At 36.3% G+C, this 27959-nt stretch overlaps 1 protein-coding gene across 1 annotated transcript; it reads left to right on the top strand.

Moving 5' to 3' along the window:
• On the top strand, positions 1-27959 carry CALB1 (calbindin 1). Its single transcript, XM_026705994.2, has 11 exons — positions 1-240; positions 847-923; positions 10321-10395; positions 14189-14272; positions 14377-14433; positions 16883-16960; positions 21969-22024; positions 22907-22946; positions 23036-23089; positions 23221-23292; positions 25031-27959. Exons 1-11 carry the CDS (start codon positions 159-161, stop codon positions 25142-25144), a joined length of 789 nt encoding a protein of 262 aa, XP_026561779.2. The 5' UTR covers positions 1-158; the 3' UTR covers positions 25145-27959.

The raw sequence follows: 27959 nt of genomic DNA, 5'->3' as shown, positions 1-27959 counted from the left end.
GAAGGCAAAGAAGTGGATAAATAGGGAGTCCTCGGCTGAGAACGAGGAGAACTTCTCCGGGCAGAGAGCCGGTCAGCACCGCGGACAGAGGCACCCAGCAACCGCGCCATTGACCTCCCTGCTTCGCTTGCGCCCGCCGCTTGCCCAAGACTCGCGCCATGACCGCGGAGGCTTACCTGCAAGAAGCGATGGTCTCGGCAAGCCAGTTTTTCGCGATCTGGCGCCATTACGACGCTGATGGTGATTAATTGCAGCATTGTCCCATTCTCCTAACTCCGTCAAGCTCGGAACTGAAGGGGGAGGGAGAGAAAGAGGGGCGTGGGTGGGGGGGTGGGGGGTGGGGTGAAAACACTCAACTTCAAAGCTCGGCGAGGGACTTGGCGACGGCGTCCTCCTCCTCCTCCTCCTCGTTGCTCTACCTGTAAGCAGGAAACTTTGTCGGGCGCAAGTTGCAACTTTTACTTCTTTCCATCTGAAACGAGGGGACGTTTGAGAAAACCGACATTTTCGGAAGGACGAGGGGCGGACCAGCCTCCGAGCGGTCGGTCGCTCCGATGGCGTTAGGACTTCTAGCTCTTTACCCTTCGTTCGGCAGCTGAAAGCCTCTAAAAGTCCGAAGCGCCTCCGGTTAAAACACAGTCGCGTAATCTAGAAGGAAACGGGGCGTTCTTCTTGGGGAGGCTGAAACCAAGACTGCAACCCGTAATAAGTATTTCCCGAAGTCTGGTTGCACTCAGTGGGACTTTTGATCTAAACACGGGATTGCTCTGTTAATTTGCACGCAGGGAGGAAAGAGAGAAACCACTTAGAGCTGTAACCATTGTGTTCTCTCTCTTGGTGTTACAGGCAATGGATACATGGATGGAAACGAACTGCAAGGTTTTATCCAAGAACTGCAGCAGGCACGACAGAAAGCTGGCTTGGTAGGTTAAGATGGGCCTTTTCTTCTTCTTCTTCTTTTGTAAATGTTATAGGAATAGGAAAATGCCCGGAGTAGCTGGGAGTTAGGTGGCATATAAATTTAATAAAAATAAAAATAATATTTAATTCCAATAACCATGCTCCAGTAATGGATGACGATGACCATGTACATAGTTTGGTCATGCACATATCAGCTTAAATGCAATTGGATAAAAGGAGAAGTTGTGGCTGGGAAATATGGAATCCAGATAAAAAGCAAAACCTTGTGAATCAACCTCTCAACTGGATCATTCCAACTCTGGGTTAATATTAAACAGCATTTGAAAAGGAAGACAGAGAGACTTTATTCCAGTTATTGCCAATAAAAAGACAATCAATGAAATGAACAAGACAATGCTATTCCCCTAACAACAAAAACCATTAGCAACCATTTGTAGGTAAACCTTATACATATTTTTGCAACTTGAGAAAGAAGTTTATTATTTAACATGTATGCAGATAAAAGCTATCAGAATCCCTTGCAATTTGAATAAAACAGGTGTGATCAACTTTCTGTGAACATCCCTGTAGAACTGGCACTATAGAAGAACATGGGCTGTGGTTTCTATAGCACCCACATCACAGGACCAATATTGGGTTTCATATGGTTTTCCTATACTTCTCTTGCAGGATAGCTGTGGGGAGAATATTAAATGGAGCTAAGGATAAAACCATTCTAAATTGGAGAGCTGTGATATGATATAAATATGAAACTGGTTAATATTTGAATTTCCAGTTATGTTGTGAGAAAAAGACCTTCTGCATCTAAGATCCTTGGCTTTAGTATTGACCTGGCTTGATCTAACTTTAGGATGGCATCACTGGAGAACCATAGAGGCTCACCTAAAGGTGCTTTTTCAGGAGGCAACTGGACTTTCTTGGTTTTTTTCTTTTCTTTTGAAGATGTTTCGCTTCTCATCCAAGAAGCTCCTTCAGCCCTGACAGGATAGTGGGGAATGGAAGGATTTATATTTCTTGTAGACAGCTGGTAATTTGCATCCTTTTAGAGGGTTATTGAAGCACTTGGAGGTTTATCTGGTATGTCCGAGCTGAAGAAACTTCCTGGATGAGAAGCGAAACATCTTCAAAAGAAAAAACAAGAAAGCCCAGTTGCCTCTTGAAAAAACACCTATGGGACAACCATGACTTGGATGACCGAGAATCTCTACAGACCCATAGAAGCTTCCTTTGGGTCGCTATTTCTCAGGAATATATGTAATTGTCTGTCAATATTAAATGGGTCAGTATGCTAGAATGGTGAAGTATCTTCAATCAGTAGGTAAAGATATTTATCCAGAGATTAGCTTTGAATTTATTGACTCCTGCTTCCTGTCGAAGTGCTGCATTTGAAATGCAGCAGGTAACCTGGAAGATGCTTCTTAGAAATTTTGTTTGAATCTTTCCTAATGATCATACTGTTCTGTGGTCTTAATTGAGCCCTGTATAGCAATTGTGCTTGGGCTTTAGCTTCAAAAACTTAATTGCAGCAGAAATAAACTGTGGTCCTCTGGAAAAATAATAAGTTGATGCACAACTCTGTCCATTGTGGGAAATATAATCCAGGTGATCATTTCTGCTTCCTGAGGCTTGAAAATTAAATTGGTATTAATTAATTAATTTAATGGGCATAAATTAATTAAATTGGCATAAATTTAAAAAACTACCACAAATGACAAATGTCTATTCCTGCTGATCATCAAAATGCGTGAGAAAACTGATAAGACTGATGGTTAAATGCAGTAATAGATATCTAAAAATCTTAACCACCTCAATGGATTGCCCACCTTAACCTGCTCAATGGATTGCTTCTCTATTTTGGGCATTTAGAGAAAGTAAGGATCTTGGTCTTAGCATAATTTATTATTAGTTCCTCCTCAGTGCAGTGATGATAAGTGATCTCGGAGCTCTTTTAAGGCCAATGGAGGTTAATAACAGGATTATCACATCATTGGCATACAAAAGTAAACTGGTATGTCTTTGGGCTAATTTAGGGGAATGGAAGGTAGGGCTACTTAGGTGAACCATTAATGAGTTTACATAATAGCTGAATAAATCTGGAACCAATACACAGTCTGGTCTATTTCCCCTCCTTACAGGTATTTCTTTTGTGACGCATCCTGTATTACTACACTTGACCATCAGTCTGATCAGTTTTCTCATGCATTTGGATGAGCAGCAAGAATAGACATTTGTCATTTGTGGTAGTTTTTAAATTAATGCCAATTTAATTAATTAATGCCAATTTAATTAACTAATGCCAATTTAATTAATTAATGCCAATTTAATTAATTAATTAATGCCAATTTAATTAATGCCAATTTAATTAATTAATTAATGTCAATTTAATTAATGCCAATTTAATTAATTAATTAAACTCCATATATTAATCTAAACTAAATCTAGATAGATCTAAACTGACCTGAAATCAATAAATGCTGAATCGATAAAGGGCTGTCTTGAGTTGTGCTATTGCAGCACCGGCTCTAATGTTGAGTGTCCTGTTCTAAACCCAGCCTCTTCATCCCTAAGGATATTCTTAGAATCAAGTCCGTCAATTAGTTTTGCCTCCTGCAGATATTTGTCATACATTTTGCTAATCTGTCTTAGCAAACTGATTGGGCGGTAGTTAGCTGGATCATCCCTTTTGCCCTTCTTGGTATTATACTAGTCAAGCCCCAATCCTTTGGTATCATGGCCAAATGACCTACTGCTGTGAAAAGTGAAGCTAGCACTGGCATCCATCATTCCAAGTTATTTTTTTTATTATTCATACATAATAAATTCTGAACCTGGAGCCTTTTATACCTAGTTTAATATTTCTGATCTCTGAATATGTGGTGGGCTCAGTGGGAAAAGAGAGGTCATACCCAAGTCCATCAGGGAATTCTGTTTTCCCACATAGGGCAACAACATGGTATGCAATGAATAGATATTAAGTTATTGGAAAAGGATGGAATTACCATTCCCCAAAAGATGGCAGGATTTTTTTTTGCACTGGCAACCACAATCAAAAGTTATCAAATACTCACATTGCATTCCCCTCTTTTTTTAATACATCAACAGTACTGCTGTATTTTTAATTTCACTAGGTCAATTTTGTTTGTTTCAAAATAATTTTAGGTGACAATTTAGAAAATTGCAACCTTGGATCATGCCTAACTGCAATAAGTTGGGGGAGGGCAGTTAACAATGATTGAAATAATTTTGTTAGGTTATTGAAGCTAGCCAGAACAATTACAGTTAACTTGCTATCCACTATGGCTGAGTAAAGAGATTTGGTTGACTTCCCTCAAAGAAAGTTGGTGATTAATGCTGCATGCTGAGGTGTCCATTCATCATGAATAGAGCAAAGGTCATGGGCCACACTTGCATTTGGTAAAAGGGTAAAAACAACCTGTCAAAAAATTTCAGGTGCAAAGTAACAAAGATAGATAGGGAATTAAGCTTTGGAACATCCAGCATAGTCTAATAGGAAAGTATTGCTACAGGACCAGTGGGTAAACATAACTGGATAATCATCACTGGTGGTTCCGTTTAATACTACCAGATGGTTTTGTAAAAGTTTGAAATGAGACAAAATCCTCTACGGTCACTGAATACAATACATCCTTAGATTGGCAGAGTAAAATAGATGTTATTCCAGGAAACAATGGCTGGCAATGGAGTTTAGCAAAGAGTGATTTATTGTTGGCTCCAGTTCTTGCGTTAAAGTCATCACTAGTATTAAGTGATACTAGTGGGAATGCAATCCTTAAATCTCCCACATACGTATATATTTTATCCCTTGTTTCATCTGTAATCATATTTGCCGGGGTGGAATATACTCATTAATGACTGAGGAGTTGGCTCTTCCTGAATTGCAGGAAAGCTGCCAATGCATATCGGTCTGCTAGTTGTAAACTAGTTATTTGAGCTTGTAATGAGGCAGATGTTAGAATGCCTAAGCCCCCACAAAGCCTTCCATGTCTTATGCTAGGCACAGCTTCCAATGTAATTGTCTTAAGCCCTTTGACTAACAGTTTAGCCACATACAATGTTTCCTGGAAAAAAAATTATGTCATAACTAGAGATATATGCCAGAAAAGATGGGTCTCTACTCCTGGATTTCCATCCTGTGATGTTCCAGGAAATAAAAGACAGGGGACTAAATATTAGTTGGATGTCATTCAGTTGGGCTAGGAAAAGTTATTGATGTAGGCATTTCCTGAGAAACACTGAGATAGGGAGTTATATATCCCACGATTCCTGCACTGTCAACTGCAGCATTGGAGCAGTATATATCCGATATCCAGGTGCCCTTTAATGAGGCTGAGAAACCTGTAAGTGCTGATCTGCAAATTCAGATATATGTGGGTCTATGTTTGCAGCTCCTGGTGGTATGTTGGGGTTCTTCAATGACACAAGCTAGTTGTTTGTCTCTCTTTGATGAACATTGGAGATAAGTTCATATTAATAGCACTTTTGAACCTTCTGCATGGGGCAAGAAACCAAATCAATGGGGCAATTGTCTTGTCCGCTGTGGATTAAGTTTGTGTAAGGTCCTCTAACTTCTCTACTAAGTCCTCCTCTTTGTAACCTGGAAAAGTTCCAAAGGTTTCAATTATTTCTGCTTCCAGAGGTTCAGCTGCAATTTGTCCTTCTCTCTCTGCCTGAAGTTACTTATCTAAATAAGCTTCTCCCAAGAATAGGGCTGGTTTGTTATCTTTGTAACTGGGGCAACAACATCCATTCCTGATTTCTCAAAATTAAAGTATGGTAGTATCTTGATGTAATCACTCAATGAATGAGTAGATATGTGCCTCAAAAAGATTTAGTGGAAATATGAGGAAAGTGGTCAGCATGGATTTAATTTTGAAAAGCATACTTGGGATTATAGACTGCTTGAATGTCAGCAAAATTTGTTGCTAGGCAGCCATTTCGCCCTATATAAATCAATCACACAATTATGACATAGAAGTAGCTGACTTAGGGAGTAATGTATTGCTTTCTTCAATCTCACCATCTACTGCTGAGACTATTAAAGCTGATTTGTAAGTAAATCTGATTAGTTTGCAACATGAGGTTGTTTTGATCTTGATCCTCAGCCTTCCTATGCCTCAAAGTTTGGAGGGCAGATTTATTTGGCGTTTGTTCCCTTTTCTCCATCAGTTCATGGTATAAAGTTTGTATTTAGGGTTACAGTCACTTGAGCATTTTTGGATTACAGTTTCCTGCTTCAACAAGGTGAGTCAATTTATTGCGGAAGGTTTGGGAAAATGCATCAAGGGACTCTTTCAGTGAATCCACGTTCAATTTTGTTTCTGTTAAATAGTAAAAAATTAGTACTGCGGTCTGTGCAATCGATGAACTTTGCTTAGATATGAGTTCTGTAGTCTCATTTTTAGAAATCTCTTCCTGGAAGTCTTTTTTTAAAAAAAATAGGAGATGCTGCAGTTGAGCATGAAGCTGCCTCAGGAGAATAGACTGTTATATCTAAAAGGTCTAGGGAACTTGGTTCCCCCATGTTAGAAGTCCTCTGCACTATCATCTTGTTAAGTACCAATTCATATCTGTTTGAAGTATGTCCAGGGGTTTAGTGATAATGCTGTTGTAGGTGCTGTCATTACTTACATTTTGGTTTTCAGGCACCTGCTTTTAAAATTCCATTATGTCATCTGTTTTGCTGCTTAGATGATTTGAGCAATATCTGTGAGACAGAATTCATTCTTTGTCATTTCTTCCTCCTTCCCATGCGTTAATCTCTTGGTGGTAATGTGTACACAGTTCTTCTCAGCTAGTTGTTTGGAGATTAGTCAAATATGGTTATGGTTCCGGAACCAGTAATTTAAAAAGTGGATTAGCCTGATATTATAAGATAAAAATAGAAAATTACCGTGCACTCTGATCGCTAGATGCTTTTACTTCACCATCTTGGTTTTTTCCTCTATTGAAATGTTTAATTGCACTGTGGATTTTTTTAGTGTGAATAAAGGAATTTCTTTTAGAGTAAGAACATAACCTTGCTATATAGGTTGAAATATGTTTCTGCCCCTTTGTGGCCACGAAACAGCTCTGCACGCAGTATACAAAAATACACAGATTCAAAAACGCACACTCTCACACACTGAATGGTGGACAATTAGAAATTAATTAGGAATTAATTAATTTCATTAGGAATTAATGTGTCTAACGTAGATGTTTGAAAATGCTTTCTTGAAAGAAAAATAAAATAGAAATAAATTGATGTGTGACTTGACATTTTTAAAAGTTGTTGAAGTTGTTGGCACTCATAGCATACAATACATATTTTTTCTGAATATTGATGAGAACTATTTTTTACTGGTTTCTGGGCAAGGCTTATCTGCAACAGCTGTCTTCATACTCAGACATTCTAGATATGATTTAGGACTACAACTGGTAGGATGAATATCTTAGCTGGCATATTTTTTTTGTTCACTGTCATCTAGTTAGATGACGTTAGTTTAAGGAAGATGACTTATTGAGCGTTTGATTTCTGTTGAATTTTATATCTAATTAATAAGTGCCCAGTAAAATGATCACAGTATGAACATAGCTTGGTACTAACATTTAATCATTAGCTAGTTGCACAGCCACATTTAGTTGCAGAGTCAATTTCATTCATGCCACAGTTAATTGCCTTAAGTTCTGGATGCTTTTGTCCCATTTCAGATTTGCTTTAATTATAGGGAGAATGGAAAAAAATCTCCCTTCACCTCTTTTTCTTTTTGTTTGATTTTCCAATACAAGGTTTGCCAAAAAAGCTAAGTCTCTGATAATTCCAGGTGCTCACCATTGCATTGATAAATAATTATAAGTGATTATACTTGTTATGCCTTCCAATAGTTTCTCTTCAGGATCTATGAGAATCCTATGTCATTATTCTACATGTCACATTGAAACCATGATACTTTAGTTTTAATGAGTATGGATTGTTGATTGAAAAGTTAATAATTGTATTATTTTTATTTATTGGCTGTCTTATGTATTTCTGCATAGGACTGTAAACAGTTTACAGATAAGAAGCGCAATAAAAACAGTGACATAATATGGTAACATGCACCAAACAACATAAAATAATAATAACAGATTTAACAATTGTTGAGAAGAAGAAAAATGTGTGGATACAGGACATTGAAGAATCTGAAGACAGCAGAATAGAAAAGAGTGAACTGGAGAAAACTACAAAATAAAAGATATGCAGCTAGGAGTAAAATAACTATGGTAAAAGACAGCAAAGATTGTACCAATCATAATAGATGCCTTGTTGGGTATGATACCAAAAGAACTGGTGCATCACTTGACACCATGGGCATTGACAAAATACCCATCAGTCAATTGCAAAAGATAGCTATTTGAAACAGCTTACATACCATTAAACATCATTTGCCTATCCCAGGTCATTAGATGGATAAATGCAGACTAAACATCTGGTTATGAGATCAAGTATAATAATAACAATAATGTTAGAAGTGAAGGCATCATTTGACTGAAAAAGATCATAAGATCCAAACAATACTATCAAGGCAATTAACACCTGTTTAATTCCAGTCATTAGATATACATCTGGAATGTGTATCTATTCCAATATTTGCTGGACTCAAGCGAAACAAAAGCTTCTGGATAGGATGTCCAGAAAGATAATGACAACGAATTGTGTCTATTGTCCAAGTATCAATGTTGACAGACTCTACTTACCAATGAGCATAGGAGGGCATGAAAGTTGCAAGTTAAAGAAGAATATCTGAAGGACATTGAATAGGATGTGCTGAAGTTGGTACACCATGAAGACTTACTCAATGTTATTGAATAACTTACTGAAGGCTTACTGAATAACAGAGAAACCAAACTGTCCTATAAGAAAAACCAAATGAACAATAGAAGAGAGACATGGCAAGGCAAAGTATTTCATAGCCTGAACGGAGGAGGGGGAGGAAGAAGAGGAGGAGGAGGAGGAGGAGGAGGAGGAGGAGGAGGAGGAGGAGGAGGAGGAGGAGGAGGAGGAGGAGGAGGAGGAGGAGGAGGAGGAGGAGGAGAACTCTAGCAGGCAAAGCAGATAACAAGACATGGCAATGGCTATGTGCTAGAAGTAGAACAACTAGGGCAAAAGAAAGCAAAAATAGTACCAATAGTAATAGGCACCTTAGATGCACTCCCAAAACACCACGTGAACATTATCAGCGTTGACAAATTACCATCAGTCAATTGCAAAAGTCAGCTTTATTTCGATCAGATTTCATTGTAAAGTGATGCTCTTAAAACCATCATAGAACAACATCTGGCTATTTGCATTCATATATTTCGAATATTCAGTACTGTGTAACTGAATTCTCTTTGTCTGAGAATTGTCAGCATTCACGTGCAACATAACGTGCTCATTGGTAATAATGTATACTGTAACTATATGTCAGATCCAAACATAGTTATGCCTAGAGCAAATCTACTAAAAATCATAGGGAATACCAACTAGCTTAATGTAGCATAGCATAATATAGATTCATTCCAAGGCAGAAAACGAGCTTTTACAGTGTACCAGCCAAACTGAGTGCAGCTTGAACCTGCCCACTGATCCCATTCTCAGCAGAAAGGGAAAAAATGTTTTCCCAAGAAACTCGGCAATCACTTCTGATTATGTTTGCTGTGCTGATGGTTTCATGGTTCTCTTGTGCCAATCTTTAGTCATAGGCATGATTAGTTTATGTAAAAAAGAGAGTTATTTGGCAATGGGCTGACCCACTCTCCCTGGATTACTGTGTTGCTGCGTGCATTTAGACGTACGTCTGAATGGATATTGTCACCCATCTTCTGCATACTCCTGGTTGAGTACATACGATGGAAGGAGTAGATTATCACTGTTTATTGAACACTAAGTGTAAAAGAGTATAAAACTCCCTTTCTGGAACGCTATTCACATACTTTGTCAAGAGGAAAAATAGTTCTTTTAAAGGGAACACCCTGAAATTGTGAGAATGGCAAGAATACATAGTAGTGACTAATATTCATTATAGCTAGATAGAACAAGAATTTTGAGTTTAAGTCATAGATTTCTTTATATATTTAAATCATAATCTGAAATGTAATCAAAATTGAACACAGATTTTTCATTTTATAATTTTATTTTTCAGCCATCCATGAACTTTATTTTATTTACCAAGATACCTCTTAATCTTAATGCTAATATCTTAATGAATTAAGGCTGTATCTTTTCTTTTTTAACGAGGTTGGCCTCTGTCTGGAGGCCAGCCTCCATCTACTCTGCAGTGCAAACTTTGGAATTTGGCTAAACTTTCTGGGAAGGAGTGTGATTTTGCTTCCTTTTTGTTTTTGCCTAAAAAAAGTAATCAACATGCATTATATTTACAGGACTTAACCCCAGAAATGAAAACTTTTGTGGACCATTTTTCAAAGAGTTCTGATGGAAAAATAGGAATTGTAGAGGTAAGATTGCTTTTTATTCTGCATTAATTTACATGCTGTACAGTCATAGCTGTGCAGAGACACAAAATATGATATTTATTTATATTTCATATTTCTAAACCACCCATCTCCTGAAAAGAGGGTACTGTACAATATAATATAATCAATAATAATGTATAAAAGTTAACATTAGAAATTAAAAATTAAATTAGGGTTAAAAATTTCAAAAGCATAGAATAATGCAATCAAAAGGGAGGAATCTTAAGATGATCACTTAGAATAGAATTCTTTATTGGCCAAGTGTGATTGGACACACAAGGAATTTGTCTTGGTGCAAATGCTCTCAGTGTACACAAAAGAAAAGATACATTTGTCAAGAGTCAAGAATCATAAGGTACAACACTTAATAATAGTCATAGGGTACAATAAGCAATCAAATCAGACTAGAAAACAGTCAATATAAATCATAAGGATACAAGCAACAAAGTTACAGTTATACAGTCACAAATGGGAGGGGATGGGTGATAAGGAATGATGAGAAGATTAATAGTGATAATAGTGCAGACTTTGTAAATAGACAATGTTGAGGGAATTATTTGTTTCGCAAAGTGATGGCATTTGGAGGAAAACTAAACTTATGAAACATAAATTGTTTCAACTCCTTCCCTCAAAATGATGCTATAGAGCACTGCACACTAGAACAACTAGACACAAGTTGTTCTAGTGTGCAGTGCTCTATAGCATCATTTTGAGGGAAGGAGTTGAAACAATTTATGTCCGGGATGTGAGGGGTCTTTAAATATTTTCACAGCCCTCTTTTTGACTCGTGCAATATACAGGTCCTCAATGGAAGGCAGATTGGTAGTAATTGTTTTTTCTGCAGTCCTAATTACTCTCTGGCGTCTGTGTCTTTCCTGTTGGGTTGCAGAACCAAACCAGACAGTTATAGAGGTGCAGATGACAGATTCAATAATTCCTCTGTAGATCTGTATCAGCATCTTCTTGGGCAGTTTGAGCTTCCTGAGTTGATGCATTGGATTATTACAGGTGGGGGAAGCTCTCAAGGGGCCATAGTTGTGGAAGGGCAAGAGATTGAGGGACTTTCCTTACCTCTGGGAGCAAGATGTTCCACAAAGCAGGGGGAAGCGGCAGAGAAGTCTCTTTTCCTAGACCTCACCAGTCAAAATTCTTTGACTGACGTGGTCTGTAGTATATCATCCATGCTTGATCAAGTGAGACTGGATCCTGAGATTGGGCAAAGCCGGTTCGAGAGGGAACCTGGTCTTGTGCCATGTAGGACTTTATAGATGATAACCAACACCTTGAAATGGACCTGGAAGTAAATTGGTATCCAGGGCAGTTCACGGAGTAAGGGCATTATATGTGACATGCATATACTATAATACATGTATATTTTATTAATACTAAGGTATAAGATTATACAGCCATCTTTTGTCTTATGGCCCAGTCAGATTATAGTTCTCTAGTCTGAGGAATGGAAGGGGTACAATTTATATCATTTATTTTTCTCCTATCTGGATGTTCTCATTTTGAAGGGAACTCATTTGTTATTTGCATGTCATCTTGAGATGATTTTATAAAATAGTAGTGGGGTGGCAGTAGATTGAATTTGTCCTGATATATACTCAATCAATACCTCTGAGCAAACTCTGTGAACTCTTAGCTGTGCTGCCTCTACTTGCCATTCATGCAACTTAGCCAAGACATTACTAATATTTCATCATAAACTAAAAGAGGATAGATTGATACCATTTATTCCCTTTCAAAATATTAGTGTAACTGAAGCTTTTATCATACCTTGATCAGCCTAAATTTAAATCTGTGCTCCTTAGTCAAGTACAACAGACAGATCCCAATTGTTTTGGGATTTGCTTTGTTCAAGCAAAAACAGAAAATTGTGTCCTTTAAAGAAATCTAGAGGAGAGTATTTAAGAGGATTAGAATTATTTTCTGATAAACCATGGAAAGATGTAAGACCATTTTTGCTAGATGTGTATCCCGGTTGCAGCAATAATCATGATATATGATATTCTCAAGACCACAAGATGGTTCAAAACAGATCATCTTACAAAGTTTGTGTCCCTTTTGTGGGATCTGTTTCAGATGGTGCAATTTCATCTTTTGCTCTGAAAAAAAATTCCTCTGAAAGAAAAATAAGCGTCTGGTCCCTGCCATACAATTAGTGATCAAGGGTTGGCCAGGTATTCCATGATATTTCTGGAAATCAACTCCTGAAAAAAAAATCCAGATTCACTATGGGAGGTATTTTCCAAAGTCACTCTCACTCTCAAAAATGACATTTGTTACAGAAAATATTCACAATATTGAAATAGTGTCAATGGATGATTTGTTCTAGACCTGAAGCCAACAGTTCTCAGGGCAGGGATTGTAACTGCTTGATTTCAAGGCCATCAAGCATTATGTCAAGAATCTGTTAATTCATGGGAAGTGCAGGAGGTAGAAGTGAATTGAAGCCACAGTGTGTATAAGAGTCATTTATACATTCTTACTGCCATAAATTAACTATTGTAGACTATCATGTTAACTTCATGATAGTCTACAATACAATATTTCTCTAACGTCACTGATACGGAGTCTTCTACCAGATGAAGCCTAGCAGTTGACCTAAATCATAAAATATCAAAAGATTGGTGATCTCCTGCTGAGTCCTGGAGATGGCCAGGGACTTTTAAGATTCTAAGATGCTCATTAGCAGAATGTTCATTCATTCTGTTGCCTACCTTTCTTCTCATTATATCTTATGTTAGTGTAATATTTTTTATTGGAGGGGCCATCATTTTTGTCCACTGAGGTCAGCGGCTTAGTAACTTCAATATGGGGGAAAGCTCAAAGTATTAACATTATTCTTCAAATTTTATTTTGACTTTGTTTTCTTTCTTGAATTGAAATAATTGATACATCTCATCATTTTGAAAGTAGAGCACTTCCTTGGATGGCACTACAAGAAAATAAGCCAAAGGCAAATACTCCTCTGAAAAGGTCTTGAATGCACTATTTCTCTCTTCTCGGACTCCTGTTACTAATTTTCTAGATGATGTTAACTTTAGCCTTTCCTCATTTTCCACTGTTAAAAAAACGTTGATTTCTTGTTTCTTCCTCCCACTGTTTTTTATGAAACTGTACTTCATCCCTTAAATGGTATAATTTAAAGGAAATTGTGGAATACAATGTAGAACCTATCATTCCTCCTTCCCTCTTTATCTGAAGCTGATTGAAATTTGAAAATATTAGTGGAAAAGACTGCAACTTTTAAAAACAAAAATTATCTAGGTAGTTGGAAGATCCTTTTCTCATCTCCAAATCCATATTAAAAGTTATTTTGCTTCTCTTAACAATGAAACATCACTACAACATTAAGATTTCATTAGCATATAATAATCAGCCATTTGAAAATTGGAGAAAGTTAGTAACCCAGGTTACTGATTTAAATATCATAGAAATGTGCAGGTTGGATCAACAAACGGAAGACTCTTGGCTAGCTCACATATCACTACTAGCCACTTATAAAATGTAAAAGCAAATATTGCACCAAGCTAAAACAAAATTAATCAGATTAGGACTCGTGTCATTTTATATTTCTGGTTTAGTGATGTCATAGTTCAGTATATTGGATACAGAAGAAATTATTCATGGATTGTACCTGGTATTTACAAACCACTAAACAATTGTGTGAAAATGCTTCTTATTTCCTTCTTGAAACATAGTGCAGTAATCTGTACTTTATTCTACTTGGAAGAACAATTCTAAAGTGAAGTTAATTTTTTTCTTTCAGCTTGCTCAGATACTGCCAACAGAAGAAAATTTCCTATTATTCTTTAGATGCCAGCAGCTAAAATCTAGTGAAGATTTCATGCAGGTAATCCACATAAATTTTGTCTTGTGAAAAATTGCATTGATAAGGTGTAAAATTTTGTATATAGATTTATACAATTTTTTGAGTTGCTATTTTCTGAATTCCAGACATGGCGAAAGTATGATAGTGACCATAGTGGATATATTGATGCCGAAGAGCTTAAGGTAAGAAAATCTCTATAATAATTTCTTAAATATTTGGGGCATTCTATATCAAAAGAATTTGCAGAAAGAAGTTGTGGGGGAAAAAAGTCTTTAAAAGTAGAGGCAGTACAACATAGCTGTACCAAACTAAGAGTTTACTGCGCTATTTCTGTCCTAAATATATGATACCAGCAACATTTAAAAATTATAATTACAAATGAATGCCGACAGACTGTTTCTGGATTGTACCATTGTTCTGATGGGATTGAAGGAATAAACAATGGATGGGAAAACAGAAAGCTAAATACCAGGGAGATGGGCCCTAGCTTATATTTCTTTAAAAATACTTCTTTCTCTGTGAAGGTAAGGTATTCATCTATGTAGTTATATCTTCTAAGAGTACAGCCTAGGAATTGGTTTATTTTTTTACTAAAGGTATTTTGCCCTTCAGCCAGATTTAAAACAACAAATATATAATCAAATACTGATAAAGATATAAAATTAACAAATAAAACCAGATATAACTACATATAGCATAGAACTTCTTAATGTCCTAAGCCAGATAATGCCAAGAGATATAGCCAGGTTTTTAATGTGTCAACTGGCATAAACTTCTTCAACAATGGATGACTATTGTACTAAGAAGGCCTACCACAAAATTGTTTTTCTGAGGATAGACACACAAGTAGCATCAGATCCCATGAGATCCAACAGAAGAGGTATGTTATGGATCCTGTCTGCTAGGGAACTGCACTTGGCAAGATTTATGGAAGTCCCTTAAAATCAGGTTATCCTATCAGGCCAGGATATCCCAGGGGATGAATGAAGTACTGAGGAAGTTCCATTGTAGTTGACATCTGCTGCCATCAATTTAATTGCATTTTTTCCTGGATATTTTTAAACGCGTATACTTTTATTGTATGCCACCCCAAGTCACTTTTTTGTGAGAGGGGCAGCTATATAAATTTGATGAATAAATAAACAGGCAATTGACAGCTGATAGCATAAGTGGACAGATTATGTTTTTAAACACTATCAGAGCCAATCTAAGGAAACACACACAGATTATGTGCCCTATCTGATCTTAAGACCTTTCATAGTTTTCTCAGATAGAATAACCAAATTATTCTGGGCTTCTGCTTAGCTAGAATATGAGCAACCTAGAATAGACCAACTGAATTATCTATACATTTTCCCACTTGTGCCCATTCCTATTAAAAGCAAAAATAATACCAAGAAAAAAATTTAGAACAAGCATATGTGGGTTTTTTTGTGATAGGCATTCATAATTCCCCAGCTCTCAAAACTTCTAGCTTAATAAAGAATTTTATCATGTCACTAAAGTAGGGCAACTGGCTGCCCATCTGGGAAACAAAGTTTTCTTGCAAGGTCAGGAAAGCAACTTTGGCTCTGCTAACTAATTATGGAACCTGCATTTAAAAGAACAGGCATTGCCAGAACTGAGTGATCAGGAATGGAAAGCCTGTAACCTTGGGGTCATGCATAGTCTGTGATCTAATTTGAAATTACTTTTGGGAAGGGCCAAGGGTTTTCCTAAGGGCTTAAGGTCCCTTTCCCCCAGCCTGTTGCTTGGAAGAAGCTGGTATCAGAGAAAATCATGAGTGTTTGATGAGAAATTACCTTAACCAAATTAGTTCTGACCTATTGCATGTGTCAGGCATGCTCAGCATACAGCTACCCAAAGGGAGTCTCGTTCTTACATAAAGCTCTGTACAGGATATGAAACTCATTCAAATGATGACATTTAGAACTCTAAGAAGAACTGTGTTTAGGAAACAAAATTCTAACTTCAACTTGAGGACTAGTTGATGGGGAAATGCTAAAGCAGTACTACTTAATGGATCATGTACCCCCTTTCCCTAATGTTTGATTTCTCTCCTCGTTAAAAAAAAAGGCAAGCTGTTTGTATTCTTACCTCCAATCATCTTCAAGTAGCCCCAGACCACAAAATAACCAACATTCATGAAGTCAGGGCTACCACTTGGCCAGAGGAATGAGCTGCAGCTCCCAACTATGTGACATTTGTAACATAAACTGGAATAGAAGCATTCCTTATGCCTGCTAGCTGGGTGGAGAATTATTCTGTAATATAATGCTAATAATTAGATTTACATTATAGTATAATGCAAGCTAATCTACCTGATCATCCCCATTGAGAGGACTAGGCACCTGGAATGTAGAAGACAGATTAAGTTTCCAATTGTTATGAGTATTATTCACTATAGTTCTGTCCTTTGCATTTCAAAGATGCATTCTTCTACTTAGAAAGAAAATCTATTAAGGTCAATGATTCTTATCCCCAAGCATGTACGAATTAGGATAATAGCCTTTATATTTTAACAGAGGGAAAATGTTATTTCTCTATCCATAATTAACTAGAAGAAAAATATTTTATTCTGTAAGTAGATTAGACAAAGTATTGCTTTTTGATATATTAATTTTGTTTCAGAACTTTTTGAAAGATTTACTTCAGAAAGCAAACAAACAGATTGATGATTCAAAACTATCAGAATACACAGATATTATGGTAAGACCTATAACTGCTATTTCTTCATTGGAATTAATTGCTCTACCTCATTTTAAGATACCCACACAGAACCTAAAATAATGTATCATAACTCTATTTAGACTCTGTTGGACTTTGAGTTACAATTCAGTTGACAAATGATAGCAATTTAGTTGGCTTCTTAGGGTTCATAAACAATGGAGAATAAAAAACTATGAAATTATAACTGAAGAAATCCAGCAGGTTCATCTATGTGTGTATAAGAATAGTCTGCAATCATCTTTGTGCATTTGTGTTGCATGGATTTCATTTACAGAATTGTCTGCAATGGCCATCCCAGTGGAGAAATTTGGGAGTTGAGGACATCATATTAGGAAAATCTGTTTTCAAAATATTTTGGAGATAATCACTTGAAACTCAAGGGAGTTTTGGAAATGTCATGCACTGCATATTCATAACATTATTTCAGCTATATTAATGTTTTAGTGAACTGCCATTGCCTTGGGAAATTTTTTGGCATAATCAGCCTCAAAAGGTGGGATTTGGAGAGGTGGGGTGGGATAAATAATAATTTTAGTTTCCACCATTTTAAGTCCCACATTTGTAAAGCACTTTACATTAATTTTGATCCAGCTTTCCTTTGTGAACGTACACTTAGTGTAGGTTCTACACTCAGAATCTTTAATCAAAGTGGGGGCTTCCAGTGGTGTTTCCGTCGAAGAAGGATCAGAGACCACAATCCTGCGCGGCTTTGATCCGTGCTTGCCCTGTTGGAGGGGTCCCTGAGGAACTGAACCATCTGACCCAACTGTAGGGGTGGGGGAAGAGGGGGAGACCAGCAGATGGGTCGAGGGGAACTGCATCTCCCCTCCCTGGCTTGGTACTTACTCCCCTAGAAGACAGGGAGAAGCAGCAGTTTACTGGCTGCCCTGAAGATAGGAGGTCGCTGGGACTTTAAATTTTGTGCTGGGGAGTGGAAGTGGTGAGTGGCGTGTAACTGGATAAAAGACTTTGAATACTTTTTTTTGAAAACCCAAAAAAGTGGAAAGAAAGACTCCGCATTTGGAAGAATGGTAGCGGTGAACTGGGAATAATAGGAAAATATAAGGTAAAGGAAAAACCATAAATAAAATAATTATATGAAATTAGAGATTAAATTTGGACTAATATAGAGAATTGGACATTAATTAGGCATTGGATAAAATGCTGGACTTATTTGGAATGGATAAAATGTAACATTAATACTACAGAAAAGAGAATTAAAAATGAGAGAATTTTGAAAAGAAAGTGATAAAGAGCACCACCTAATGGTTAAAGATTTTCCTCTTTTATGTTTTTATGGAAAATTACTGGTTACAGAAATATTTGAAAGAGAGAAGAAATGGAATAAAAGATTATTAATACAACAAAAAACCTGGAAGTTTTTTTAAAAAAAGAGGGGACTACAGTAAAATATAAAGGAATACAATATTTTGGGACCACTGGAGGTTGATTGTAACAAGAAAATAGAAGAAAGAGAAATATATGAGAGAAATGGAGGCTTTTGGCAGGGACTACAATAGAAAAAAATTGATCTTTAATAAAGAAATGGAAGAAATAAGTAAAGAATTTAAGTCAGAGCTGCAAACTGTGAGAGATACGTTAAAAGAAAGAATGAAATTGCTGGACACATTGATTAGTAAAGTAATGGAGTTGCAGCTTGTAGAAGACAAAGAAAGCCCAGAGATGACAAGTCGGAAGAGGGAAACAACAGCCCAGATGAATATGGAGAACAAGGACTATTGCCAAAGGATATAAAAGGATTTTAAAAAGAGACATTGACAACAGAGACAATAAATAAAAGAGATAAGGCTCCCAAAACTAAGAAGAAGGAATTATATAAGAAGAAATCCCAAAAAAGAGAACTGGAAAGGGTGGGGGAAAGCATGGCTGACAGGCAGAAGGGAATAAAAATAATACCAGAAGGAAAAAAGACCAGGCAAACTTTGAAAAGGGAAAGCTGGCTAAAATTAAAAGAAATAATAAAGCAAAAAAAATTAGAGATAAGGGTTAGGGATTTTATAAGGGGAATACCACATTGGTATTTAGTTTAAAACTTGCTGGGAAATATTTTAGAATTATATAACTGTATGTATGTATATATATATGTGTGTGTGTGTGTGTGTGTGTGTGTGTGTGTGTGTGTGTGTATTTTCTTAAGTTTTCACGGGTACTTACATGTAAGGTATTCAGCTTTGTTCGGGTATTTTCCCACATCATTATAGTTGTGCTTTTAAAGTTGTAGCAGCGTTTCAGCAGAATCTCATCTGCCATCATCAGGCTTCTGTATTGTGTTCGTCTGTGAGTCAGGTCCCCACAGTTGTTTCAGTTTTAAATTTGGTGCTAGCCTACTGCTGTGTTAGAATGGCTTTTTCTTCATCCTGATTGGTTGGGAGTCTTGGTCTGTGTTTATTGGTCTTGGAGTTTGCTGTGTTCTGCTTGATTGGTGTTTTTAATATCTTCTGTCTGTTTTGTAGCTTTTTTTTGTTTTGATTGGCTGATAACATTGCGTTTCTTGTATTGGAGGCTTTTAGTGTGGCTTGGCTTCGAGTATCATTTATTAGGAAGCTAGGTTTCATCTGGGTGCCTGGTTGGGTTGTTTGAGCTGAAGGTATCAGGGGGGATCTGTTTGTGCCCAGGTGTTTGCCTGGCTTGTGGTATGGAGATTTTTTTGTTTGTGAGTGCAGGCTTCCAAATAATTGACAGTCTGGTGGAGTCATCTCTTCTATTCATGCTTTCAGGTCTTTTTTTCAATCTCTATGGCTTCTCTGATAATTCTGTAGCTGGGGTTTTCTACAGTGGCTAGGGTTTTGGTGCCATTGAAGTCATGTGTTGGACTGGTGAGGAAGTGTGCTCCAGCTTTTTTACTGGATTTTTGTGTTCATCCAGGCGGGTACTTATTCTTCTATTGGTCTGTCCAGTGTATATGGCAGGGCACGATGCACAGGGGACTTCATATATGCCTTGGTTTTCCAGGTCAATTTTATCTTTGGGGTTTCTTAGGATGGCTGCTATTTTTCTGTCTGTTTTGAAGGCAGTCTTGATGTGATGCCTATGTAGTATCTTACTGGTTTTGTCTGTAGTACCTCTTATGTAGGGCAGGACAGCTGTTCCATAGGTCTGTTCATTTTCTAGGTCTCCATTATGACTCAGTGTGTTTTTGTGGATCAGGCAAGTGATTTTGCTTTTGTGGAAGCCATTGGCTGTCAGTACTTTAGTCAGGGTGCATAGTTCAGTCTTTATGTGTGTTTTGTCTGCCAGGCATTTGGTTCTGGCAATTAGTGTTTTGGCCACAGACCCCCCCCCCCCCATACCTCCAGCTCAAACAAACCCCAACCAGGCACCCAGATGAAACCTAGCTTCCTAGTAAATGATAGCTGTCCATTTACTTGAAGCCAAGCCGCACTAAAAGCCTCCAATACAGGAAACACAATGTTGCCAGCCAATCAAGACAAAAAAAAAAGCTACAAAAGAGACAGAAGATATTAGAAACACCAATCAAGCAGAACACAGCAAACTCCAAGACCAATAAACACAGACCAAGACTCCCAACCAATCAGGATGAAGAAAAAGCCATTCTAACACAGCAGTAGGCTAGCACCAAATTTAAAACTGAAACAACTGTGGGGACCTGACTCACAGACGAACACAATACAGAAGCCTGATGATGGCAGATGAGATTCTGCCGAAACGCTGCTACAACTTTAAAAGCACAACTATAATGATGTGGGAAAATACCCGAACAAAGCTGAATATCATACATATAAATACCCATGAAAACTTAAGAAATATATATGTATACACACACACACACACACACACACACACACACACACATACACACAAATTATGTATGAATTGTGCTGTTATAAACCCTTTCTTTAGAGGATTAAAAACAGGGGAATGGAAATGAATTAAAATATATAGATAAACTTTGGCAAAGGGGAAAGGAAGAAAAATATGATTATTAATGATTATAAGTAAGGTGAAGATAAAATGAGATATATTAAGAAGTTATCTTAGCGATTTACTGGGGGGATTCTTTAAAATACATTTTAAAATATACAGTTGATTATTTAATGGATATTAGAAGTGTACAATAAGAGTATTTTATTACGATTAAAGTAGGAGAATGAAAAATACCATGTGGATCCTAAATATATTGGCTTTATTTTACTTTTATTCTTTTTAGATTGTTTATTATATAATGGCTTAGAGAAAATTAAGGATAATAATGATGTGTAATGTAAAATAAAATAGGTGGTAAGCTGAAAATGGAAATAATAGGGGATAAAGAATTGAAAACCCATGTGTGGATGAAATGATATTGATATTGAATTAATGACTTGAAATATGAAATGCAAATTTATTTAAAGATGAGTGAAATGCATAATGATATGATATTATATAAGATTAATGGAAATGAAAATTTGGCTATGTACAAGTGTTATAATCTGGAATCATGTTGCCCACGTGAAGAGATGTGTAAAAATTAAAAAAATTAAAAACTTTTTATATATAAAAAAAGAATCTTTAATCAGTATGAAAAACATCTTAGAAAATCAGTCTAAAAGACTGCATTGTCGGGTATTTTTCTATATAAAGAATGGTTTGATAGCTTTTAGAGAAGAATATAACAACCAGCAATTCTCTCTGCATAACCTTTTCCAGAGTACCATGGAGATACTCCACGCTTTTAGAAATGAACCCTAATTGCAGAACTTAATGCCAGGATTTGGGATCCAACCTGATCAAAACAAAATGTAACAGCAGATATAAAAGCTGTTGAAGAATATGATGTAATAAAGTACATATGATTAAAAGTCAAAACATTTGCAGAGGCGACAATGACTTCATGAGAGGCTACTGGGTTTCACTGAGTTAAGCATATTTTCCAGACATGAGAGGACTTCAAAGTCAAACTTTTCCCATTCTGACTGATTTTTTTTTTAAAAAAAACTTATTATAGTCTATAACTTAATCTTTTCAGCTCAAGATGTTTGATGAAAACAATGATGGAAAGCTGGAACTGACAGAAATGGCCCGGTAAGAGGAAAAAAAAAGTAGAAAATTTCATCAATTGGTTGTGGAACATGACACAATGCAGGCGGGCAAAGGGAATGCTGGTAATTAGTGCAAAGCCAGTGCTATACAGTAGGATGTATTGGACTCGTTCCTCCAAGGATAAACTTAGCAGTTCATCCTTGGGTGGAAAAGGTCAACCCAAGCAAGCAATTGTCCAAATGTCTACATGCGCTGTTTTTTGACATTGGGAAGGAAATGAGGGTTTCCAAGAAACATTAGCACTTCTAAGCCCAGCTAGCAATATCCTCTTCTACTGCCAACAATTTGTTTGTTTCTTTGTATCCCTTTATTATTATTATAAATAACTTAAGGCAGTGAACATATCCAACACACCTTCCTCCTCCTATTGCCCCCGCAACCATCTTGGGACGTGAGCTGGGTGGAGAGTGTGATTGGCCCAAGATCACCTACTTGCCTAATTCCAGGCTTCAAATAAATACACATTTTTTTTTAAAAAAATGTCTTCTCAAAGAGTTTGTCTACAAAACACAGGAGATTTCAGCTCATCTGACTTTCTCAGCATCTGTTAATCTTTAAAGGGATTGAAATGCATGCGTGCAAAGTGTTTTGAAGCCAAAGTATTTTGACCTAGAAAGAGTTTCAATTTGAAATGCTCGATTTTGAGTTCAACCAGCTGTTCATTGAAGAAGTAGTGTGAGCGGGAAATAATTTCCAGTGGAAAACACCTGCAATGAAACATTAATGTTTTCAACTTGAAATAACTCTTAACAAACTTCTGTTTCAAGCTCAAAGCATTCCAAAATTGAAATGATTTGCTTCCTCTGTTCTCTGCTTCTTTATTTACTATGGAATTGTTCTAAATTCCTCTTGTTTTCTTCCAAGGTTATTGCCAGTGCAGGAAAACTTTCTCCTTAAGTTTCAGGTATGCCTGTTTAAAAGTGTTTTGTATTTTCATATACTGAAATCTTGATTCGTTTCTGTTCTAATATTTTCCCTTCTTTTGAATATTAGGGTATTAAAATGTGTGGAAAGGAATTTAATAAAGTTTTCGATACATTTGATTCAGTAAGTAGAATTCTTTTTTAAAAAACAACTGTGGATCAAAGTTTTCAATTTATTTCTAAGCTGCAACAAGTCAATGAAAGCAGCAGGAATGAATAATAGGAAAACTCAAGTACTATTTTTTTTCTTTTCAGGATGGGAATGGCTACATAGATGAACAGGAATTAGATGCTTTGCTAAAAGACCTCTGTGAAAAGAACAAAAAGGTAATTCTAAGATTTCCATTTAACTTGTACTTAATGGGGCTTTTTCTCTTCCCAAGTCTAGACAGTTCGAGAAGTTCTTTTGAAATGCTCTATATTTAGAATTCTGGATACAAAATGAATGAAATCCTATATGTAATATCAGGTAGCTCAGTTTACTCCTACATTAATCTATTCGCATCACCGGTTTAGTAAAACAGCCGCCATTTCTCTTAGATGTGTCCCCAGGCTGGAAGTATAGTAGGTGTCTTCCTTCTTTGAACTCGGTATCTATTAACAATGAATTGAAAAGGACCACACAATGCTCTGGCTTAACAAAGACAAAAATAGCTGCTCTTTTCTCAAACCCCTTTCCACTGTTTTCTTTCAAGCAGGCCTCAGGAAGCAGCAATTAACCATATTCCCTTAGAGACCATAAATGTCAAACAAGCAGTCCATATCTAGCAACACTGCTGGTAGTTAATTCATAGTAAAATGGCAGAGAACATGCACTTAAGTGACAAAAGAATGGAAACACAGTTGTTGGTATGGTACAATGTCACTCCTGGGGCAGGGTTCATGTAGATTGCTAAGGTGAGGTTTAGCATCCCAGTCAATAGGCTGTAAGTGGCTTCCCAAACCAAAATTCTGTAGTAAAATAATGTGGGGTTTTTTTTTTTTTGCTCTTTGCTCGTATAACAGTATTTTCTTTTGCATATTTTGCAAAAACAAATTTGAAAATGTGTGCATGAAGCCTTATTAGGTTTAATACAATGTTTTGATTTGATTGTCCCAGCCCAGAAATTCAACCTTTCCATTTGGTGGCACCACATCACTGGCTGAGCCCACTGTGAGAGACAAATAAGTAATCAAATACATACATAAATAATCCTCACCTGGCAAAAGACTATTATGCTATTCAGTAGGCTTTTTTAGCTCTTGAAAGTTTTTAATAACCCAGTTAACTGGGTTATACAAGTAGTCCTCAACTTACAACCACAATTGAGCCCAACCTTTATGTTGTTAAGTGAAGAGAAATTTGTTAAGTGAATTTTGCCCCATCTTTCAACTTTTTTGCCATGTTTGTGAAGTGAATCACTGCAGTTGTTAAATTAGTAACACTGTTGTTAGGTGGATTTGGCAAAATATGACTTAGTTGTCAAGCATCTGAATGAAAATCACATAACCATGGGGATGCTACAGTGGTCATGAGTGTGAAAAATGGTCATAAGTCATTTTTTCAGTGCCATTGTAACTTTGGTCACTAAACGAAAATGATATGGCATGTCAAATTTTTTAACTTTCAAACATTATGGGTGTTTAAAAGTTGTGACTTGCCTTGGGGATGGTAAAGGTATTTTGATTACTTTAATATCATTTAGATGTGCCTGGTAAGTAACTACATAAATATCGTAACTTTTTAATATTTTGTTTGTTTCATTTGTAAGTTAAGGACTGTCTGCCTATTGCACTAAAGCAGGGGTTATAATCTGCAACAGTTGAATTCATAACAACTGCAAAAACAAACAAACAGTAGTTTAGCACAACACATGCACACAATCCCAGAAATACATAATGCTTCTCACACTGGCAAACATTTCTCAACCGACTCCTTTCAAACAGCTTTGAATTAACAACTGCTTCCCTTCCCAATCACTCCAGTGTAAATGTGAGAAATGCAATTCAACACTACTGGAGGATGTCAAGTTGAGAGGAATGATATCTAGTGGCTTTAAAATACGTTTTCTTTTTTTAAAAACAGGAATTAGATATCAATAACCTTGCAACCTACAAGAAGAACATTATGGCCTTGTCTGATGGAGGAAAACTTTACAGAACAGAACTTGCTCTCATCCTCTGCGCTGGGGAAAATTAAAAGTCCATCTCTCATTTCCACTCCAACTAGTAATATATTGTTATCTTTAAAAAACACCACAAAAAACAAAAACAAAATTAACTGTGCATTATAAGAGAGTAGGCTTTATTTCTTTTATATTTTTAAATTGAAAATCGCATACAGATAATTAGCCATGTTATGTGGCACATTCTTTTCAGCTTGTTTCTATTATGTTCGTAATGTACAGCTTTTGTAACTAAAGAGGATGTCATAAATTACCATGGGCCAGTCTGTCAATGCATTTACCAATAGCTTTGTTTTTGTGAGATATGGGAGAAGGTTTCAAGAGCGCAGCTGAGATTGGTATTAGCTAGGTCTCCATTAAGCAAATAGGTTTTCAAACAATATCAGAAAGAAACACACATTCAAAATCAGTTTAGGATGATGGTGGATTTCTTCTTTTACTTTTTCTTTCTTGTAAAAGAATGTAGGGCTGTAGAGGCTGTTGGGATCCACCAGAATTGTTTGGCGGCATCATCTTCTAGAAAGTGATGGTCAGCCTTTTTGTCAAGTGTACTATATCTCAATCAGTCCAAAAAGACTAGTCATCTCTTTCTAGGACATGGGTGTCAAACTTATGGCAACATGTTGCTGTCACGGGACTTTTTTCCTCCTTCTTGGAGCTGGGGTAGGCATGGCCTGTGCGAGATGCATCCAGCCCACAGGCTGCCAGTTTGACACCCATGTTCTAGGAGATATCCCATATCTAAATATACCTGAAACCACTGAGAAATGTTTTAAGAAGTTCATTATTAGCAAACCAGTTTCAGTCGAGAAAGGATTTGGGCATAGAAACATCAGCAGTGCATTCATTTACTATGATCAAGTCAACTTCCAATATATTATAAACGTCTTGCTCTTCAGCTTCCTTAAATTCACTACCAAGGTCAACAGAGGCTCTGGATGTGAAGGTGCTGAACTTCCTGAGGAGTTGTTAAGCTTCCTTGTTGCCTGGCAAGAACAACATTGTATTTTTACTGGACAAATGGCATACTTCTAATCAGTTAAAAATCAACACACCAATTTGCCTCATATTTTACTTTCAAACTTTAGCATTTGTAAATGCTGTTATGTCAGAGAATGTCAGTCCATTTTTCTAAAACTATTTCCACATTTTGCATACCACAACTCTTTCAAACTGCTGTTTTTACATCATTCTGTGTAATCTATAATTAAATTTAATATGCTAATATACTAGTACACAATTTGTTTGATATTCTGTTCTATCACAGATAATAATAAAGGCTACACAATCACACAGGTCAATTAACAACCCAGCTAATTTTCTAAATCTAGAAAATCCTCTAATTTCAACAAGAAATAGTCAATTTATCTCCTAATTTTTATAAGTGGTTGAAGCATATTCAGTGCAGATAAAATTGCTTTATCATCCATGTACTGTACCTAACCTGGAAATGACTCAAGGAGCACAGAAAACCATGTGTCTGACTCCATACATACCTACATCACAAATTCCATTTAATTATTTTGAGTAGGATTTTGTCATTTAGTTGTAACAATCCAATAAAAGTACACTGTACTACCGGTTTACCGCAAAAGGAAGCTATAGAGGCTGACTCTCTGTCATATCAATTCAAATGACAGTATATAAAACATTTTAAATATTGTTTACCAAATCGTTGTACATTCATTTAATGGGTTTTGAGAAACTGTATTTCACTGGGCTGAAATGTATTCCCTGCATCCAATCAGATCTACATAACTTTCTAACAAATGTGATAATATTCCCAAGTCTGTATTTATGTTGATTTAACTTGTGATGCATCTACTGTATGCTTTCTTGATCAATCTTCCTTTAAATGTATTTTAAGAGTTATTTAATATAGGGCTGTATTTTTTCCTACCATATGACTAGTACATTTCACCGATACAAATGAGATCCAATTAGCAAGTGCTCATATGGGTGTTTTTTTTTAAATGTGTACTACCTTTATGAGTGTTTCTTCATCAGAAAGGTTACTACATCAAGGTTACTGCTTAATCAGGTCAGAAGGCTCTTGTTTGAATTCCACTTCAAGTATTAACCATTTAAACACTGGTTATTGTTGTATGGGCTGTTGCATGTTCAAAAGATTTGTATACTATTTCAGCAGTAGGCATCTTCATATGGTTATGGGACTGTTTAATTATTAGCATTTAGGAATACCGTGAAGAGATAAAGCTACAGTGAAATCATTTAGCTAACTTGAAATTATACAAGGCATCAGTTAAGTCAGTTGATATATAATTATAGCTTTTGAAAAAGCTTGTCTTACAGGATATTCCTTTTATTTACCATGGTAGATAGTTATTCATACAGGATTAATACTCCTATTGATCAAAATATCAATCTTGTGACTCAAATATTACTTAAGATGAGCCTATAATTAAGCATCTAAATATACATGCCCTAATTTTTGTTAATACTGTGTAGCTACAAAGCCCACTGGCATTTAATAAGAGCAGCTGCTGTGAATCTTCAGAAATTAGGCCAACGAATATTAATTACCAATTCATATTAGTATATTTTATTATAAATTAAAGCACAAGGGCGTATGATATATTTTGCTGGATGTTCCCTCCCAACTCTTTACATGAAAGAAAATCTTTATTCTATGAAGGTGATCAGCTCAAAGTGGAGTTGAAAACCTAAAGGTAACAGTGATACATTGTATACCAGGAGATTTGCTATCATCATCTCTCTAGCCTTTTTCAACTGTATTGCTTTTCTTGGGTGTCAAATGAAAACATTATCATATTTATAAAAGAAAATAAATTATGTTCTTAAGAATGA

This window comes from Pseudonaja textilis, chromosome 3, assembly GCF_049901715.1.
Source record: "Pseudonaja textilis isolate UNSWEBS1 chromosome 3, rPseTex1.2, whole genome shotgun sequence".
Taxonomy (NCBI): Eukaryota; Metazoa; Chordata; class Lepidosauria; order Squamata; family Elapidae; genus Pseudonaja; species Pseudonaja textilis.
This window is presented reverse-complemented; position numbering and strand designations above follow the sequence as displayed.